The sequence below is a fragment of the Portunus trituberculatus genome, chromosome 46 (genome assembly GCF_017591435.1).
Source record: "Portunus trituberculatus isolate SZX2019 chromosome 46, ASM1759143v1, whole genome shotgun sequence".
NCBI lineage: Eukaryota > Metazoa > Arthropoda > Malacostraca > Decapoda > Portunidae > Portunus > Portunus trituberculatus.
In genome coordinates this window covers 22,000,688-22,022,069 of record NC_059300.1, presented here as the reverse complement: position 1 = coordinate 22,022,069, position 21,382 = coordinate 22,000,688, and the positions used below count along the sequence as shown (strand labels likewise).

General features: G+C 42.1%; 2 protein-coding genes across 5 annotated transcripts in view; both read left to right on the top strand.

Moving 5' to 3' along the window:
• Nucleotides 1–21,382, top strand: part of LOC123520077 (bifunctional peptidase and arginyl-hydroxylase JMJD5-like) — a 34,092-nt gene that overhangs the window by 9,195 nt on the left and 3,515 nt on the right. The window contains exons 2-6 of one of the 4 annotated variants that reach the window (XM_045281960.1): nucleotides 4,314–4,420; nucleotides 7,680–8,058; nucleotides 17,192–17,961; nucleotides 18,096–19,266; nucleotides 19,551–19,685. In XM_045281960.1, the coding sequence (XP_045137895.1) occupies nucleotides 4,388–4,420; nucleotides 7,680–8,058; nucleotides 17,192–17,961; nucleotides 18,096–18,350 (1,437 nt within the window). In that variant the 5' untranslated portion in view covers nucleotides 4,314–4,387 and the 3' untranslated portion in view covers nucleotides 18,351–19,266; nucleotides 19,551–19,685. Of the gene's footprint in view, nucleotides 1–4,313; nucleotides 4,421–7,679; nucleotides 8,059–17,191; nucleotides 17,962–18,095; nucleotides 19,267–19,550; nucleotides 21,149–21,382 lie in introns of those variants that run through there. The other 3 variants (XM_045281961.1, XM_045281964.1, XM_045281963.1) reach the window with 3 other exon arrangements.
• Nucleotides 250–2,265, top strand: LOC123520078 (ceramide synthase 2-like). The gene is made up of 2 exons (XM_045281965.1): nucleotides 250–694; nucleotides 989–2,265. Exons 1-2 carry the CDS (start codon nucleotides 620–622, stop codon nucleotides 2,093–2,095), a joined length of 1,182 nt encoding a protein of 393 aa, XP_045137900.1. The 5' UTR covers nucleotides 250–619; the 3' UTR covers nucleotides 2,096–2,265.

The following is a 21,382-nucleotide window of genomic DNA, read 5'->3' as shown; positions in this document are numbered from 1 at the left end:
AGTATTTGATAAGAGATAAGATAGTGATGACATGTATGAATCAGTTTTAGCTGGAAGGAAGAAAAAAAATGGAAGGGAGGGTGAAAAAATAATGTTTTTTTTTTCATTGTGATTAATTTGTTGCTCTACTAATAGCTATATTAATGTAAATGTAGGCGTAAAAGTAGGAGGAAGAGGAAGAGAGAGAGAGAGAGAGAGAGAGAGAGAGAGAGAGAGAGAGAGAGAGAGAGAGAGAGGCGGCGCCGAGGCAGTCACCTTGATAACACTGATAAGACGTGCCCTGAGAGATTCTTGCTTAACTGTGGCAGTGACTGTACTGGCTGAGCTGGCAGCTTGACGCAGGGTCTTGTATACCTCAGCCCCATTCACTTTGCCTGTCCTGAGGTACCAAGTGGCTTCGAGAAAAGCTCCACCAACTGCTGTAACTTTATGCGATATCGAAACATTGAGTTCTGAGGCGCTCAAACAAAGATATGGCGATGTAGGAAAGTCAGGAAATGGAAGTGAAAGCTGTGGTGCTATTCTGATTACTATTTATCTTCAGTGTTGAGAGAGAGAGAGAGAGAGAGAGAGAGAGAGAGAGAGAGAGAGAGAGAGAGAGAGAGAGAGAGAGAGAGACATGGCTACCATGAAAAGTTATGTAGATGTTTTTTTGAGCCCATCAATGCAGCATTACATCAGCAACAACACTCTGGTAAGTCCCAGTCTCTTGCATTTTTTCTTATATTCCCTTTTCTTTTCTTTTTTTCTTTCTTTTTTCTTTTCTTTTTCTCCTCATCCTCATCCTCCTCATAACTTCTCTTGTGTTGTTTTAAATTATTATAAAACGTCAGAATCCCTGTTATATCTAAAACAACGTTGGGCATCACTTTAACATAACATGAATTTTTTTTTTTTTTTTTTTTTTTACCAGTGATTGATGTTGTTGGGTTTGGGTTTGTCGTTCCGAGTCAGTGTGACGTGGAAGTCTAAGTTTGATGTATTACAGATTGGTATATTGTGGAACAAGGCTTCAGCTGCTTTTTGGCACCCAGCCTTCTGGCTGCCGTCAGGTCTGCAGTGGGAAGATCTAGTGGACAGAGAGGACCTGCATTACCCCAAGATTCATGATGTTTGCGTGTATCCGCTGTTCCTGGGCGTGCTGCTCTTGTTGGCGAAGAACTTTATCATCGTGCCCTTCCTGTTAGAACCCTTGGCCCAACTTGCCGGCATCTCGAATAAACGGCCACGCCCTCCTGTGCCCTGCCATGTCATGGAAGAAGTCTTTCGTCGCCATGGACACAACCCACCCAAGAAGCAGTTGATGGAGGCATCAGACGCCTGCGGCATGTCAACACGGAACGCGGAGCGCTGGTTGAGGCGGCGGCGAATAGTCTCTCAAACAACCACTTATGAGAAGTTCATTGACTGCGGCTTCAACCTTGTTTGCCACACCACACTGACGGTCCTCGGCATGGTGGTGATGTTTTCCAAGCCGTGGACGTGGGATATTTCCGTGACTTGGGCGGACTACCCGCACCACCACGTTGACGACGATATGTGGTGGTATTACATGTGTGCCCTCTCCTACTTCTGGGCATCCACCTTCCTGCAGGTGCATTCTTCAGGCCGAAGCACCTTCGATAAAGTGCAGATGATGCTCCACCACCTCTTCACTGTGTTACTCATGGTGTTCTCGTGGGCGTGCAACTTCATCCGCTCAGGATCGTTAGTGCTGCTCGTGCACGAAGTGTCTGACGTGCCGCTGCTCTCCGCCAAGATGCTTACGTACGCTGGGATCAAGGGTCCTACTGATGCCATCTTCGTGGTGTTCATCTTGAGTTGGGCCGTGACGCGCTGCTACCTCTATCCCTTCTGGATCATGAAGGAGGTGTTAATTCAGACTGGTGAGGGTTTCCAGACGCCTGCGTTCAGGTTACAGTACGGCCTCGTGTGCGGCCTGCTGGCTATCGACCTGGTGTGGACCTTCCTCATTGGCCGCGTTGTCGTGAGAAAGGTGACCGCCGGATCGCTGCAGGACGTGCGCTCCGAGGCCGAGGATATGACCACTGACATGACGGACAGCGAGGCCAAGGGCAAGAAAAAGGCAGAATAATGATGATGATGATATGTGTGTGTGTGTGTGTGTGTGTGTGTGTGTGTGTGTGTGTGTGTGTGTGTGTGTGTGTGTGTGTGCATCTGACCCGTCAAAGACATTCAGTCTACTCGTGCCTTTTTAGTATAATATTTTGTATTATTTTATTGGGAATAAAAATTATTTGTCAACATTCTTTTTATTATACTCACAGTAAACTATTACAGTTTTGAGAATTATGATGATAATGACAATAATAATGATAATGGTACTATTACTACTACTTTTTTATGCAGGAGAGATGCCAGCCAAGGGCAACAAAATATATAAAAAAAAAAGGTCCACTTGAGTGTTGGTTCCCTAAAAGAAAAGTAAAGAGTTAGCCAAATTAAATGTCTTGAATAAATATATATATATATATATATATATATATATATATATATATATATATATATATATATATATATATATATATATATATATATATATATATATATATATATATATATATATATATATATATATATATATATATATATATATATATATATATATATATATATATATATATATATATATATATATATATATATATATATATATATATATATATATATATATATATATATATATATATATATATATATATATATATATATATTACATACATATAAAACGGTCCAGTTAAGTGCCGATACCCATATAGTCACAGGCTTTAAGCGAAATCAAAGGATGTCTTGACACTTCGCTCTTGAAAGAGTTAAGGTAATATGGAGGATGAAATTCAGAACTAGATAGGGAATTCCAAAGTTTGCCAGAGAAAGGGATGCGCGATTGAGAATACTGGTTAACTTTTGCATTAGAGAAGGTATTTTCTTCTAACATTGGGTGTAACCGTCGCTGGTCCAAGACTGTCTCTAGACTGTGCACCACCTTAACAGGAAGTACCATGACAATGCCTCGTACACGCAAGCCTTGGTGATCGATGCACCACTGCTCGTTGCTGCACCACGTGGCCACAACTGCTCAACACTTGTAACTGTCGCTCAATTCCACCATTATTATTATTTTCTTATTTTATTTATCTATTGATTTTTTTTCTTTGTTTTCTTTCTTTTTTTCTTTCTTTTATTTTATTTTATTTATTTATTTTATTTATTTATTCATTTTTGTGTATGTGTGTGCATTTATTGATTTGCCTCCTAGCGTAATGACTGGGACAAAGGAAGGGAAGGAGATATGCAGATTTAGAGAATGAGGTTCAGACTGGAAGACAGAGAGGTAGGCGTAAGTCTAATTAGTTAAAAAAAAAAAAAAAACTTTTGTTAGTGATTCTGCGTTATTTCGATGGAATCATACGTGTTTATTTTTTGTGAGTACTGTGAGTACTGTACATCTTTTTACACACACACACACACACACACACACACACACACACACACACACACACACACACACACACACACACACACACTGTATTTGTGCCTAATTTTAAGTATGTAATTTTCAGTATGTAATATTAGGATATTTCCCCCTGTAAGTTTACATTTTCAGCTCCCGAGCTGCTTATGTCTGAAGAAACCGTTTATTATTGTTATTATTATTATTATTATTATTATTATTATTATTATTATTATTATTATTATTATTATTTATTATTATTATTATTATTATTATTATTATTATTATTATTATTATTATTATTATTGTTATTATCATTATTATTATTATTATTGTTACACACACACACACACACACACACACACACACACACACACACACACACACACACACACACACACACACACAGTGAATACTTTTGTTTCCTTCATTAATCCTTCTCTGAATCCGACATGAAAAAGTTATGACACATGGGAAGGAAAAGCGCGATTAATGCTACATGTACTGTATTTGAAAGTTATTGATTGTGCATGATGTATATTAGACGATAGTGTCATCAGTTACACTAGCGTTCATAGGAGCTGTGACGCTTTTTATAACAATGGTGGTGTGGTGATGGTGAAGGCAAGCTAGGTTAAGTGTAGCTTGGTGATGGTGATGGTGATAGTAATTGTGTTGATGGTGTGGTGATGGTAGTTAAGTGGTGGTGGTGTCCCATCATCACTGTCAGCGCCACAATTATTATTGTCAGCATCATAATCATCACTGTCTCCACCACCACTACCGCCTCGGCTTCTCTCTTTAAATGATGCTGAGGTTTCTTTTTATCTCTTTCAAGGGTGAGATCTGAGGGAGCGGCGTCTTGCTTTCACCATCCCATCATCCCCGACCCAACTGCGATGCTTTCCGAGGATGAGGCCTCCAGCTGACAGCCTGCACAGGAAGGTCCGCCATGTTGAGTGATGATGGAAGTGGTGCGGCGGTAGTAGACTCAAATGGGACAGGGACCCCATGTGATGCAAGTCACTCACAAGAGAGGTCGTGCAGTAGCAGCTGCAGCGAGAACAAGAGCGATGCCGAGGCACCTCAAGCCCAATGCCATGTACACTGTGTGCCGCGAGAGATTCTGTTGTATATCTTCAGCTTTCTGAGTGTTAAGGAGCTGGGGCGAAGTGTGGAGCCTGTCTGTGTGGCATGGCGAGACCTGGCCAGGGATCCCACATTAAGGACATGCCTTATCTTCTCCTTTCAGAATCACGTACATGGAGATCGTATCAAGAGCTTGCTAGCTGGCTCGCCTCTATTAACGACACTGGAACTGCAAAGCCGCGAGGATGCGCAGGATCTGCTGTTGCATGCCGCTTCTTTTTGCCCTAGGTTGAAGGATCTCACCGTTAAGTTTAGTGATGGATTAACGGAAGTGGTTTTTAGGGCGTTAATGGAGAATTGCTCTCGCATGCAAAGTTTAAACGTAGAGGGTTCGCGTGTGTGTGATAGAGAATCTTTCATTTTAATGGCAGGCTTTCTGCACCTGCGGCACCTTAATTTGTCCCACTGCGACCTATTGGATGACGTGGGTCTTATTACAATAGCAAAGCAGTGTCGGTCTCTGGAATATCTTGATATTGATGGAATCACTAACATTCACGACAACTCAGTCATATTCCTTAATGAGAGTTTGAGTCATTCCCTCAAGTTCCTCTTCCTTGATGGTGAGAAGCTTACTAATGCTTCTTATCAATCTCTACGAACGTGTACCCAGTTGTTGAAATTGGGTGTTTCTTTCTGCGAAAAGATGACAGATAAGGGCCTTTTTGGAATCATATGTCTGAGAAATCTCACGTCTCTCAAGCTACGCAAGGGCTGCCAGCTGACACCAGCCGGGCTCAAAACTCTGTTTGAAAACGGTAGGTTACCTTATTTAGCTCATGTCAATCTAGGAGAGTGTTCCTTGCTTGATGACAGCGTGTTGGAGGCAATGGCAGAATGCTGTCCACAACTGTTGCACTTGGCACTACACTGGTGCTGGGAAGTGACAGATGTAGGGGTGAGTGCCATCATTGCACGGTGTCCTCGACTGCGAGTGTTAGATCTAGTAGGTGTGGTGCAGCTCACTGGCACAGTCTTCGACAGTGTGCCAACCTCCCTACCGGACTTGCTCATCTTGGACTTGGAGCAGTGTAATGAGGTGGATGACGTCCTCCTCCAGGTGGTGGTGAGCCAGATGCCCTCACTCCGTGTGTTTAACTACTGGGGAGACCTGGTGGTACTATCCGAATCCAGTGATGAAAGTGACACGAGTGAATCGGGAACGATTCAAGTGGAAGGTAGCGGGCGAACTGTTCCCCGACTCTCGACCGTACCTCAACAGGGATCCTTGCGCGGTTAAACAGGGAGAGATAAAAGTTTATAGCGATGCTAGATTTACATCACTTGTGAGGAACGGGCATCTGCTTTGAAATTTCTAACTTAATCTATATTTTGTTCATTTTTAACAACTTAAAAAGTACAATATGAAAATAAACAATACTCTATGATGAATACAAGTTTTCACTTTAATTCCAGTCACCTTAACACAATAACTGCCGTACCGCTACGGATCACACTGGAGAAATATTGTGTCCCAGACGATTAGGTAGATGACAAAGACTCGCACGCAAATAACACTCTGCACGCAGTATTGCCTCAGCATGATTGCTCTTGAGGTCATGTGCTGTCTGCTTTATGAAACATGCTATTTGTAGTTCTGAATTCTTATTGTTGCTCAAACTAACGAGTTTATGGATAAAATAAAATCAGATTAATCGTCTGAGTTTTTATTTCACTCCAGAGATGAATATCTGTAGAAGCTTTGCCAGGGGAACAGCTAAGACACTTCGAGGAAAATGCAATACAAGGGATTGGTGTTTACAAAAGAAGACAAAAAAATGAGGGAAGCTGCAAGAGAACGACAGGCAGTTACTGTGTAAACAAAACTACCTAAATCCACCTATCATTCTTGTACATAAATCTGTCTAATCTTCTTTTAAAAGCTTACTATTGACTCGGTATCAACAATATGATTACTGAGTCCGTTCCATTCATCAACCATTCTGTTAGAGAACCAGCTCCTTCCCATTACTTTCCTGAATCTAAATTTCTCAAGGGATAAGGGAATATCTCATCCCCTCTATCCTTCAAGACATTCTCTTTCACAATGATTCTAATAGACCAATATCCTTCATCATACATCTACATTACTAAAGAAGTGGACATTGTTACACATGTATGGTGTCTAAAAATGTGTGATAAAGAATCTAATCAATTGACTGTTTATAGTGTTTCAAATATAAACGCGGCTATCTGGCTGGGCTCCTTAGCCTGCCTACAAGACACAAGGGGAGGGGGGGAGCAAGGTCACGTGTCACGGTGGTAGATACCTATTCACACACACACACACACACACACACACACACACACACACACACTGAGAATTTAAGGATGGAAATTGAATACAAGCATAAGGAAGGATTGTCACGGGAGAGAGAGAGAGAGAGAGAGAGAGAGAGAGAGAGAGAGAGAGAGAGAGAGAGAGAGAGAGAGAGAGAGAGGAAGAGAGAGTGATAAATGAGAGATGGGTCAGGTCACACACTTGGTCATTCAAATTCTGGGTGAAACGTGGCAGCAGTGGAAGGCATGTTTAAGGAGACACGCCAAAATATCGCGTTTAGATTTGGAAGACTATAGTGATGGCGTAACGAAGCCCATTAATGGTGAAGCTGATGTACGTACGTACATAGGATACTGCCTGGAGAGCCTGGTCTAGTGTGGGTGGGGATGTGTCAGTAGTGATCAGATTTTCAAGAAGGAACCACAAAACAGCGCAATTTCAGAGAGAGAGAGAGAGAGAGAGAGAGAGAGAGAGAATTTTGGAATATGCGTGCAAATAGAAAGGCTCTAAAAATACTGTAACATATATCCTGATCAATGAAGTGATTTCAGATTGGTAGATGACATCATCAACATTTGGCTTACTTTTATCATAGTAATTTCTTTATCGGTAAAAGAATGAAATGTATTTACCACTTTGGTGTTCTTAATATTGATTCAGTTAGTATATTTGTGATATGAGAAAGCTGCTATATACTGTCTTGTCAGGAATTATGAAAACATAATTACGTGCTGCTTAAATTAAGTGTCTCCTTGTTTGTGTTTTTATTTTCAGGTCAGACTGAAAAGACTAAAGATGCCAGATGAGGGAGACCTACGCGCTGTGGTATGGACTGCTTTGACTGAGGTGCAGGAGAGGATGAGGGCAGAACTCCAGGCTCAGCGTAACAACATCCGGGACGTCGGGATGGCAGAGCACCAAAGACAACCCGTCCGTCTCGGGAGTGTCAACCCGTGTTCCCCGGTCCCTGCATGGATGTTGCCTGAGGGCGTTGAGGCAGACGTGACGGGAAGCTGGGTGAGCCACACACTAGCCTGTCTGCTGCAGGAGGTGGCGAGGGAGTCTCCTTATGACGCTCTGGACACTCCCAACGAGCACAGCGTGGTGGTGGTTAGCGCACTACTAGACCACACGTGGCAGCGCCTCAACACGGGTGAGTAGTGCCACACCTGTACTTTTGAAGGTGGTGTTCATGTATATGGCCTTAAGTATATAAAAAAAACTACTACTACTGCTACCACTACTACTACTACTACTACTACTACTACTACTACTACTACTACTACTGGCTACTGCATATTCACTGGTTATAAGGAAGATTAAAACTTGTAAGGAAGGTAGGTCTAATTTCCTCGTGCGCGAATAGTGACCCCTTGATCCTGGATGGCGATTCGTTTTCTGTCACAAGGACACTCCTGGAAGGGGGAACTATGGTGTATGGATGAGCGAAAAGTACGCCTTAATCAACTACCTTGGATGTTTCCCAAGCTCCAGTGCGTGTGTGTGTGTGTGTGTGTGTGTGTGTGTGTGTGTGTATTTACCTACTTGTATTATACAGGGTTCGAGCGGGGCTCATAGTGTCTTGTCTCCATGTCTTCATTTATCCATGTGTGTGTGTGTATTCACCTAGTTGCATTCACCTAGTTGTAATTATACAGGGCCTGGGTATCATACTCGTGTGGCCCCGTCTCCATATCTACACACATCCAACTTTCCTTTAAAACTATGCACACTCCTCTCTGACACCACCTCCTCACTCAAACCATTCCACACATCTTTGTGGGAAACTATATTTCTTCACATCCTTCAAGCATATTCCTTTGGCTATCTTTTTACTATGCGACCTTGTAGTTCTATTTAAGTTTTCATCTCTCAACATCATTTCCTCATTATCCACTTCATCCAGTCCGTTCAACAGTTTATAAACCTGTATTAAATCTCCTTTCTCTTCTTTGTTCCAAGGTAAGCAAATTCATTTCTTTTAATCTCTCCTCATAGGTCATTTCTGCCAATTCCGGAACCATTTTTGTTGCCATTCTCTGCAATCTCTCCAACTTCCTTATATGCTTCTTTTTATAAGGGGACCAAACCACTCCAGCATATTCCAATCTTGGTCTAATTACCGTACTAATTAATTTCTTCATCATATCTTTATCCATATAATGGAAGGCTAATCCAATATTTTTATCAAATTATACGTTTCTCCAAACATCTTATCAATATGAGCCTCAAACTGCCCATGGTCTTGTATTATCACTCCCAAATCCTTTTCCTTTTCCACCTTTTTCAACACTACTTCTTCACCCATCTTATATGACCCTCTTGGCCGTCTTCCACTCTTCCCATCTCCATCACATGACTTTTGCTCAGATTAAATTCCATTTGCCACCTCTTGCTCCACTCCCAAATCTTATCCAGATCTGCCTGTAAAATTTCACAATCTTCTTCACTCTTCACACACCTACACAACTTCGCATCATCCGCAAACAAATTAATATAACTGTTTACTCCTCTGGCATGTCATTAATATATACAAGGAAAAGTATTGGTGCCAGCACTGAGCCTTGTGGGACTCCACTCTCCACCACCAACCAGTCCGACTTTGCATCCCTTATTACCGTTCTCATCTCCCTCCATCTCAAGTAGTTTTCCATCCACTTTAACACTTTTCCTTTCAGTCCTCCATAAATCTCTAATTTCCATAACAGTCTCATGTGAGGTACCTTGTCAAAAGCTTTCTTTAAATCCAAATATACACAGTCCATCCATCCCTCTCTCTTGTATTTTGTCAACCACTCTTGAATAAAAGCTCAGTAGATTTGTTACACATGACCTCCCTTTCCTGAAGCCAAATTGATGATCCGATAATAACTTATGATCCTCCAGGAACCGTATCCAATATTTCTTTATCACCCTCTCACAAATCTTACCGACCACACTTGTTAGAGACACAGGTCTATAGTTAAGAGGCTCTTCCTTACTGCCTCCCTTATAAATGGGCACCACTTCAGCTCTCTTCCACTCTACTGGTACTTCCCTGTTTCTAATGAACACCTTATAATATCATATAATGGATCAATCAATTCTTCTCTACACTCCTTCAATAATTTTCCTGAAACTTCATCTGGTCCCATCGCTTTATCATCTTTAAGTTCCTCCAACATTTTATATAACTCCTTTTAGGTATCTTAATGTCATCCATGTGCACATTTCCTTGTACATTCTGAGGCTTTACAAACATTGTTTCTTCAGTAAATACTTGCTGAAACCTATTATTTAGCAATTCCGCTATATTCTTAGGGTCATCTACTATCCCTTGCTCTCCTTTTAATCTTTCAATGGACTCTCTCTTTTAAGTTTACCATTTATGAACCTGTAAAACAATTTTGGATGTTCCTTACTCTTGTCTACAATATCTTTTTCAAATTTTCTTTCTTCCTCCTCCTTACCCTCACATACTCATTTCTCGCCACTCTATAATTCTCCTTATTTAGCTCTTTTTCCATCTTTTCCAAGCCACATCTCTCTTTTCCTTAGCCTTAACACAAGTTGCATTAAACCAATCCTTTCTTCCTTCCTCTCTCGGTTTATACTTTGGTACAAATTTCATAACTCCTTCTTTATAATATTTCATAAAAATCTCATATTTCTTTTGCACTTCTCTGATTTGTAACATCTCCTCCCAATCTAATTTTCTGAAATAATTTTTCAAACTTTCTGTGTCCATCTTTCTATAATTCAATCTACCACTCCTGTATGTCTCGTCCTTCCTTCGCTGTGTTGTTGCTATCTGCATTTCCATAACCACATGATCACTCTTTCCCAAAGGACACTTGTATTGTATATCTCCACATAGGTACACTTCTCTTGTTAACACCAAATCCAGTCTAGCCGGTTCATCATCTCCTCTATATCTAGTATTTTCCTTCACCCTCTGTTCCATCATATTTTCCATCATTAGATTAAGAAATCTCTCTCCCATGCTTCCTCTCCAACACCACTTACTAGATTTTCCCAATCCACCTCCTTACAATTAAAATCTCCTACTAGTATCACCTTTCTTTTTCCAGATAATACACTTTCCAAACTCTGTAAAGTATCCTTGATCATATTGTCGTATTCCTTAATGTCCAAGAATTTGTTTTAGGAGGTACATAGGTCACCATGATTATTAATTCTTTTCCATCACTTTTTATCCTTATGCTTATCACTTCTGCGTTGTTCTTCCCATACCAAACCTTATCCACATTTATTTATTTCTTCGTCATAATCATAACTCCTCCTCCACCTTTACTCTCTCTATCCTTTCTCCATATATTATATTTATTATCCAAATTTATCTTTGTTTTTTCATGCAATTTTGTCTCAGTCAAACACACTATATCAGGCTTCTCCACCATCATATAGTCTTGCAATTCCAATCTACTTGACAGTATCCCATCTATATTAGTATACATTACGGTCCACCCACTGCTCCCTCTAGGGGTTCCTCCGTATTCCTTCTTTCCACATACCACTTTCTGACTCTCTCTCCTATAACTCTCCAAAAACTTTTCTCTTTCCTCCTCAGACCGCTCATCATTTTTCCTTCTCGCCTCTTCCACCAATTCCTTATATCTTCTCCTCTCTTCCTCATTTCTATTCTTTCTCACAAACACCTCTTTACAACCTTCTATCTCTCTTAACTTTGATGTTCTATATAGGATATCCTCCGCAGATTGTTGTGACTTCAGTACTACTTTAATCGGTCTGCTCACTCCCTCCTTATACGGACCCAGTCTATGGATCTCTTCCACTTCTTCTTGTAGGTCTTTTTTTCATCATCATTTAGATTTTTGAACAGATCTCTTACCGTTTTAATTCTTCCTTAATTCTCTTAGGCTTATATGTTATATTTTGTTCTTTCATCCCAAATATTAACACACTCTTCTTCTTTTCTGCTATTTCCCTTATCAATGTTTCCTTATTCTTCATTACATTAACCAGTTCCTTGGACCTTTCTTTTTGTCTTCCTTCAACTGATCTTTAATTATTTCTTGTAATCCAACCATCTCTGCTTCCCTCGACTCAGTCATTGTGTTTTCTTCAGTTCCCATTCCCTTTCAAACCTTTCATTCTGCTCACTAATCATTTCCTTAAAGTCATCTTTCTCCTTTACTACTCTCTCCATTTCCTCCTCCAACCGTCTCTTGTATTTTTCAACCTCCACTCTCAAGTGTGCATTCTCATCCACCAATCGTTTTTCATTTTCCTCCAGTCTCTTAACTCTTTCCTTCAAAGCCTTGCGTGTGTGTGTGTGTGTGTGTGTGTGTGTGTGTGTTTCACTGTTTGATCTGCTGCAGTCTCTGACGAGACAGCCAGACGTTACCCTAGGGTAACGTCTGGCTCATTATTTCCGATCTTCGGATAGGCCTGAGACCAGGCACACACCGGGACAACAAGGTCACAACTCCTCGATTTACATTCCGTACCTACTCACTGATAGGTGAACAGGGGCTACACGTGAAAAGAGACACACCCAAATATCTCCACCCGGCCGGGGAATCGAACCCCAGTCCTCTGGCTTGTGAAGCCAGCGCTCTAACCACTGAGCTACCGGGTGTGTGTGTGTGTGTGTGTGTTGTGGGGAGAGAGGGAAGTCGGATCCGCGTGCACATGAAGGGGTCTGTGGAGCGGGCTCTGGACAGTCTACCTCAGATATTATCAAGGGGTCTATTATTCATGACTGGTAAACTACTAGACCTGTGCTGGTATGACAGTGTTCCTTACCGGGCCATTTACGGCAGTGACAAGACTTTAGACCATGGAATAAAAGGAAGACTATGAGCACGTTGATGCAGTGCACGCGGATGTAGTGGGCTGCTCACAATACTAGTGAGATGTGGAATTTTTCACAACCTGTGAGTAATGCAGCAACGTTCAGCAACTTTCTTCGCCTCGTCACTGGCTTCCGGACAGCAGGGTGAGTCGTGGTGCTGGGTGCAGTAAAGTACCTGGCATCAGGTAACCGGCGTGTAGTACAGCGTGTCGAGCCATTTGTGCCCCACCCGCTGCATCAAAGCATGCGGCTGTCTTGTTATATATTATATATATATATATATATATATATATATATATATATATATATATATATATATATATATATATATATATATATATATATATATATATATATGGTAATTAATTGTGTCCTCAGCAGTCTGGTTTTGGGTGTTAAGGAAGTGGCTTGTACAGTGAGGGTGAGGGAGGCAATGTAAGCCAAGTGTTGGGGCAGAGGAAACCTCCTCATGAGTCATCATCCCTGTTTGATAGTTTTCCTTTACCTCACAGAAAGGAATATTTCTGCCAACATTTCAAGAGTAAGGCCATGGTGCTTACTAAAGATGAGAGGTGTTATTGCTAGCCTAAATTGGTGCAGAGGTTTCCAGCCCTTATAGGACATAATTCTACACTCAAACATTCTTATAAGTGTATAATAGTTTACACATAACTAGACAGTGAAGATGGTAGAGTGAACATATACTTACTAGTTTATTTATTTTTTTTCTTTCGAAGCCCTTAATATTTTCCAGGGCATTAGTGCATGATCTTTGATTCCTCATAAATCTGAGTTACAAAGTTCATCACAGCCCATCACCATATCTCACCACTCAACACTTCTTAACCTTGCAGTTGTGAGCTGAGCATGCTAACCATTTGTGTGTGTGTGTGTGTGTGTGTGTGTGTGTGTGTGTTTACCTGGTTGTATTTACCTAGTTATAGTATACAAGAGCGAAGCTATGTTCGTGCTGTCCCATTTCTGTTATCCCAAAAAATATCCAATTTCATCTTCAAGTTATGTATTATTTTTGCTTCGGTCACTTCCAAGATTCAATAGTTCTGTGTGGAAAACTATATTTCTAACGTCTTATCTGCATGTACCCTTCTTCAGTTTCTTCCTGTGCCCCCTTATGGATCGCTCACGCATTACCTAAATCTTCTCTGTCATACTTCTTGAATCCTTCTATCAGTTTAAATATTGCAATCAAATCTTCTTTCCTTTTTCCCTGTTCCAGGAACATCAGATCTAATCTAAACTCTTAAATCTTTAAACACACACACACACACACACACTCTCTCTCTCTCTCTCTCTCGTGTGTTTGTTGTGGGCTGTGGAAATCTGCGAGAAGGATTTACACCAGGGATGGGCAAGCTTTTCTGTGCAAGAGCCACATAAAAAAAAAAAAACCAGTTTTGTAGGGTCGCATTGTATGTCAACCTGAATTTATTAATATATAAAGCAGATAAACTAAAAGCCTTTTAAAGAAAAAGTTATTCATCCACCCATACACAGACCTGTGGAAAGAAAATAAAATGTTCACAATAGTATAAAAGACTTTGCTTGGTAACTTTTTCTTTCAAATTTACTGACATTTGGAGGGCTGCATGAATTCCTATAGCGGGTAGCATGTGACCCGCGGGAGTTTGCCTACATTTTATTATTTTTTTTTATGCAAGAGGGTGAAAAAAAACCCCACTGGAACTGCAGTTTCCAAAGATTTGAAAGAATTAGCCGAAAGCCTGGGACAAATGTCTTGACACCTCTTAAAAGAAGTCAAGTCGTAGGAAGATGGAAATACAGAAGCAGGTAGGGAGTTCCAGAGTTTATCTGTGAAAGGTATGAATGATTGAGAGTACTGGTTAACTCTTGTATTAGAGGGTTGGACATAATAGTGATAAGAGGAAGAAGAAAGCCTTGTGCAACGAGGCCGCAGGAGGGGGGAGGCATGCAGTTAGCAAGATTAAAAGAGCAGTTAGTATGAAAGTAGCAATAAAAGATGGCAAGAGATATAACATTTCAGCGGTTAGAAAGAAACTGAAGAGTTAGTCAGAGGAGGGGAGTTGATGAGACGAAAAGCTTTAGATTCCACCCTATTTAATAAAGCTGTATGAGTGGAACCCCCAAAACATACGAAGAGTACTTCATACAAAGACGGATAAGACCGTTGTACAGAGTTAACAGTTGGAGGGGGGAGAAAAACTGGCGGAGACGTCGCAGAACGCCTAACTTCATAGAAGCTGTTTCAGCAAGAGATGAGATGTGGAGTTTCCAGTTAAGATTATTAGTTAAGGACAGACCAAGGATATTCAGTGTGGAAGAAGGAGACAGCTGAGTGTCATTGAAGAAGAGAGGATAGTTTTTTGGAAGGTTGTGTCGAGTTGATAGATGGAGGAATTGAGTTTTTGAGGCATTGAAAACTACTAAGTTTTTTTCTGCCCCAATCAGAAATCTTAGAGATATCAGAAGTCAGGCGTTCTGTGGTGTCCCTGCGTGATCTGTTGACTTCCTGAAGGGATGGTCGTCTCTGAAAGGAAGTGGAAAGATGTAGGGTGGTATTATCAGCATAGGAGTGGATAGGGCAAGAAGTTTAGTTAAGAAGGTCATTAATGAATAATAGAAAAAGAGTGGGTGATAGGACAGAACCCTGAGGAACACCACTGTTAATAGATTTAGGAGAAGAACAGTGGCTGTCTACCACGGCTGCAATAGAACAGTCGGAAAGGAAACTTGAGATAAAGTTGCAGAGAGAAGGATAGAAACTGCAGGAGAGCAGTCTTGAAATCAAAGCTTTGTGCCAGACTCTATCAAAAGCTTTTGATATGTCTAACGTGACAGCGAAAGTTTCACCGAGATCTCTTAAAGAGGATGACCAAAACTCAGTAAGGAAAGCCAGATGATCACCAATAGAGCGACTTTGACGGAAGCCATACTGGCAATCATATAGAAGATTGTGAAGTGACAGATGTTTAAGAATCTTCCTACTGAGGATAAATTCAATAACTATAGACCAAGAGATTAAAGCTATAGGACGGTAGTTTGAGGGATTAGAACGGTCACTCTTTTTGGGAACAGGCTGAATGTAGGCAAACTTCCAGCAAGAAGGAAACGTAACAGTCGATAGGCATAGTTGAGTTTGGCCAGGCAAGGTGTAAGCACGGAAGCACAGTTTTTTTTAGAACAATAGGAGGGACCCCATCAAGTCCATAAGCTTTCCGAGGGTTTAGGCCAGAGAGGGCATGGAAAATATCATTACAAACAATTTTGATTGAGGACATGAAATAGTCAGAGGGAGGAGGAGAGGGAGGGACAAGCCAGGAATCATCCAAGGTGGAGTTTTTAGCAAAGGTTTGAGAGAAGAGTTCAGCTTTAGAAACAGATGAGATGGCATTGGTGCCATCAGGATGAAATAAAGGAGGGGAAGATGAAGAAGTAAAGTTATTGGAGATGTTTTTGGCCAGATGCCAGAAGTCTCAATGGGAATTGGAGTTTGAAAGAATCTGACATTTGAAGAACGGACTTGGCATAATTCAGGCATAAATACAAAGTGCATGAGATTTAGGAGATGGAAAGCTCAGGTACCTTTTGTATATCATGTATACCACAAGAACTGGCTGTGTTAAACCATGGTTTAGAGAGTTTAGGTTGAGAAAGAATGAGGAATGTACGACTCCATGCCAGACACTATCACCTCCATTATGCGTTCAGTTCACAGAGATGGGTCTCTGACACGCAAACAGTAATCATTCCATGGAAAATCAGCGTAGTACCTCCTCAGGTCCTCCAACTGGCACAGGTAAAATGCCAGAGGCACCTCCACTTTGGGAGATCCTGAGGAGGGATTAGAAAAATAAGACAAGATACAGAAATGAGATTGTGATCGGATGAGCCCATCGGAGAAGATAGGGTAACAGCATAAGCTGAAAGATTAGAGGTAAGGAAAAGATCAAGACTGTTGGGCGTATCTCCAAGACGGTCAGGGATACGAGTAGGATGTTGCACCACTTTCTCTTAGTCATGGAGGATAACAAAGATGAAGGCTAGTTCACAAGGATGGTCAATGAAGGGAAAGGAAAGCCAAAGCTGGTGTTGAACATTGAAATCTCCAAGAATGGAGATCTCTGCGAAAGGGTAGAGGGACAGAAAGTGTTCCATTTTGGAAGTTAAATAGTCAAAGAATTTACTATAGTCAGAGAAGTTAGGGGAGAGATAGACAGCATAGATAAATTTAGTTAGAGAGTGACTATTGAGTCTAAGCCAGATGGTGGAAAACTTGGAAGATTCAAGAGCATGGACACGAGAGCCAGTTAAGTTGTTGTGCACATAGGCGCAACATCCAGCTTTGGAACGAAAATGAAAATAGAGAAAGTAGGAGGATTTACACTATGTTATGCATATTTTTTCCACCAGTTCTCTAGCTAACGTTCTTATTTAACCGACACTCATATTTTCTGTCTTCTTGATTCAGGTCACTGGAAGGAGGTTTCCATTACATGGCGACTGGTGTTCACATGGGGGAGCATCGCTTTGGTGGGTCTGCTACTGCGACGGCTTTATTGTGGCCTTCTTAATTCTGCTATTCCCGCTCCCTCTCTGTTGGAGGAGGTGGGCGGAATCATGCGAGCCTGTGACCGAGGATTGCTGATGGGTGCCACCGTAGAGCACAGTCCTCTCCATTCCGCTGCAGCCACTCTAAATCCCTTCGCCCGCCTAGCTGCTGTGGGGAGACATGCTGACACCGAAACAGACGAGTCACCTATCATACAGGAAGATACGGCCATTGTCAGTCGACCGCTGGCTGTCGCCACATGCCCACCTCTGGACCGTTTCCTTCTGCGCTACATGGAAGACAGTTTGCCGGTGAAGCTACTAGGCGTGGTGTCGCACTGGCCTGCTCTCAAGAATTGGAGCTTATCTTACTTCCGAAAAGTGGCCGGTGCGCGGACCGTGCCTGTGGAGGTGGGTGCACGCTACACAGACAGCAGCTGGTACCAACGGCTTATGACACTAGATGAGTATTTCACAGAGTATGTAGCGAGGAGCGGCAATGAAGAGCGACCCACTGGCTACCTGGCTCAGCACCACTTGCTGGATCAAGTGCCACAACTCATGGAGGACATTATGGTGCCAGATTATTGTCACTTGGGCCAGCAGCCGCCCCGCATCAACGCCTGGATAGGACCTCGCGGAACCGTCAGTCCACTGCATCATGACCCTGACCACAACATCCTCGTGCAGGCAAGTTAGACACAAGGTTTCGAAAACAAGCTCTTCTGTGGCTATTTCTCGTAACACTGATATTTTCCACTGTTGTTTAAGGAAGAGACAGATTGCAATTTGTATTAAATCAGATAACAGGTGTCTTATCCTAGGTCGTGGGGTACAAGTATATTCGCCTGTATGGGGAGGACCAGAGCCATCTGCTGTACGCCCACCCTGACCCACTGCTCAGTAACACCTCCCAAGCTGACGTGGAAGGCCCAGAAGACACGTGGCCTCTGCTGCAGCAGGCGGAATATAGCGATCTGGTCCTAGGGCCTGGCGAAGCGCTTTACATTCCACCTCGTTGCTGGCACTACATCCGCTCGCTCTCCACCTCCTTCTCAGTTTCTTTCTGGTGGGCATAGCTTTATCATCTTTCCTTCATCCTATTCTCACGTTCCTTTCAGTCTTCATCTCAGTCCTTATCTACTGACTCAGCAGTGGTAATCGTATATTGCGGGGTGCTGTCTGGCATCACTTTACGAAATACTGCATGTTTGTACGTACCAAATACATACTTCAGAAAAGACATGTAGCCGTCGTGCTCCGAGGCTTTTAAATTCACGTTTCTCAGTAAAACCTTTATTTCTATCAGACAAGCCTGAAGGATTATGTATATATATATATATATATATATATATATATATATATATATATATATATATATATATATATATATATATATATATATATATATATATATATTCGTTTTTCAGATATCCTAAACGGTCAAGAATAATAAATGAATAAATAGAATTCAAGAATAAAATTTTAATAAATGCATGCAGTTCAACGTTTTTGTAGCACTTTCTCCACAATACATCAACTCGTTATAAATGTAACTTAGAAATCTGTTTTATTTTTTCTTTGTTTACTTTCCCTTGTGGTAATGCTTGGTGTTTGTCTTGCGCACGTCCCACTTTAAAAAGACAAGGCAACGTCGCCCAACAACCCAAACCTGTTATGTAACTCAGGAACACCGCGCTCATCCCCAGCCGGTCTGCGTGCTCTCTCTCTCTCTCTCTCTCGTCACGACTCGACTCGTTCCCTGCGCCCCGATCCCCATCCACTCGCAACCAGGACCCCTCACCGCTTCCTCTCCCGTCCTCCACCTCCTACCAGCAGTATATACCTCACCCGCTCTCCCTCTCCCTCCCCCACGTCTCATCGCTGAGTCCGACGCCAACTGCGACTCAGTGTTTGTCTGCTAGCGGGGAGTGCGGTGGTGTTGTTGTCGCCTCTGCAGGTGTTGCTTAGAATCTGCCCACCCTTGCTACACAGGTAACTGTGATGTTGGCCTCAGTTCACCTGAGTTTCTATGAGTCATACGAGTCGGCGCGAGTATGCTTTATCTAATATTGTGAAGATTTAAAATGCAATTGTTTTGGAATACACCACCTTTATATTTATAGCACATCGGTTTGTTATTATGTACTACCTTGGTAACTGTTGGTAGGAGTCCGTTATTTGTTATGATTGTTTGATCGACAGTCAGGGCACGGGAGCTAGCGACGGAAGTGGCTAGCAGTTGAAAGATAATTCATAAACACTTGTTTATATTTCAGCAAGTTTAGTGACGTTTGATGGAAGATTCTACAAGAAAAAAGAAAAATTCGCTTAAAAAAAGACTCGTTTATATATGATAATACAGCAGTCTTGGAGTGATAAGTAATGGAAAGTGTGCCATACTGAGAGAGAGAGAGAGAGAGAGAGAGAGAGAGGTTGTGTAAGTAGTGTCACAGGTGTTGATGCAGTGACTGCCGGAATGTGCTGCCTCTGGATAGTAATAAGCTCCGTCAGAAATTTAAAAACTGCTACAGGTATGATAGAGTAAATTTCAAGGAAGAAATCTGCCACATATAAAGGGAAAGTGACAGCTGTTGCTGCTTAATGATATCAGTTAGGTAGGTAAATAGTTATGTGGAGGCTGACGGCATAGAAATAGAATCAGTATGTGTACGAGTAGTTAAGCGCCTGTGCCAATTCTATATTTAACTAAGAATTTATGTTTTGTATATGGATTCCTGCCTAAAAATGGTTAGCAACTCTTACACACATATAGTACGTACCAGATGCATCCCCTATAGCATAACCGTTGTCTGATTTTATATGAATTAGCCAGGCACCGTAGCGTGGTGGGGAATGAGCAGGTGTGATGGTCGTGTCGTGGGGTACACCGTGTGCATGATAACGCTACATTGAGAGATCAAGGCTGGTGGAGCAACGACGTGCAGGAGTATACTCCAGACCTGCATTGCTGTGCAGCACTATATTTATCCGTTCACTAGATTCTGCCCATTGATATGTGTGTACGGTTAGATAAAAATTAGATAGAAGGCTGGTGAGACCAAACTACACTCGGTGTGTTTTATGAGAGAGAGAGAGAGAGAGAGAGAGAGAGAGAGAGAGAGAGAGAGATTCCTCAGGCAAAAACCTGCAAATCTCTGAGCTTCCTAATGATGAATAACGCCAAAGAAAGAGACATAATGAGTGATCGGCGAGTGTTTGAGTCCTTATGCATGGAGCCTGGGAACGGAGGCTACAGCTATGACACCGCGCTGCTGGTCGACGTTGATCGCGCCGTCGATTTTGATGAAGCCGTCATTCGTCTGACCACCAAGTGCAACTCCATCATCATTCAGCTCAATACGCTGGGTCATCCCGTCACCGAGTTCTCCATAGCATCCGCCAAGGTGGACGTGGTTTCCTCGCCAAGTCGGACGAAAGGTGCCAGGAGTGGGCTTACAGAAGACACGTGCCACTTCAGACCGGCCAGCCAAGTCAGTACCCCCGAGGGACGAAATCTGAAGGCTATGGAGGAGCTGTGGTTCGGCCTGAAGAGGAAGAATTACTCAGGGATGGTGGCAGTGGCGCGCCTGACACGCTCCTCCATTCCCAGAAATGGTTGTGGGGCGCGCTACTCTGTCCAAGCACTGAAGGAGGCGTTGCTGAGTCACATTCAGGCGTACTTCATGTTCCAGGCTTATAACCCAATGTTTCAGCCTTGGAGCATATCAAGTAAAGACAAGGAGGACGATGTACATGCCGAGTACCTGCTGTTTCTGGTGTATCGCATCCAGCCCGCCACTAGTCCGTCCCCCACCACAACGGGGAAGCGGCCGAACAGGCGGCTCAGCGAGCTGGAGAAACTGGAAACATGCTGGTGAGTCTGATTGTAACTAATAGTAGCATCAGAATGCAATCCAGTTTACCACTGCCTCATGACCTATTTCTTATAAGATTGTGCATATTATTTCTCAACCACATATATGCTGAAGGTCGCTTGGCATCCCCGCTTATTTTTTTCTGTAACTAATCTAGGTTGTTTTTTAGTGGGTGAATTTCCCAAAGCCACACCAAGTAACCAATCCCACACATCTACAATTTGTACATACAT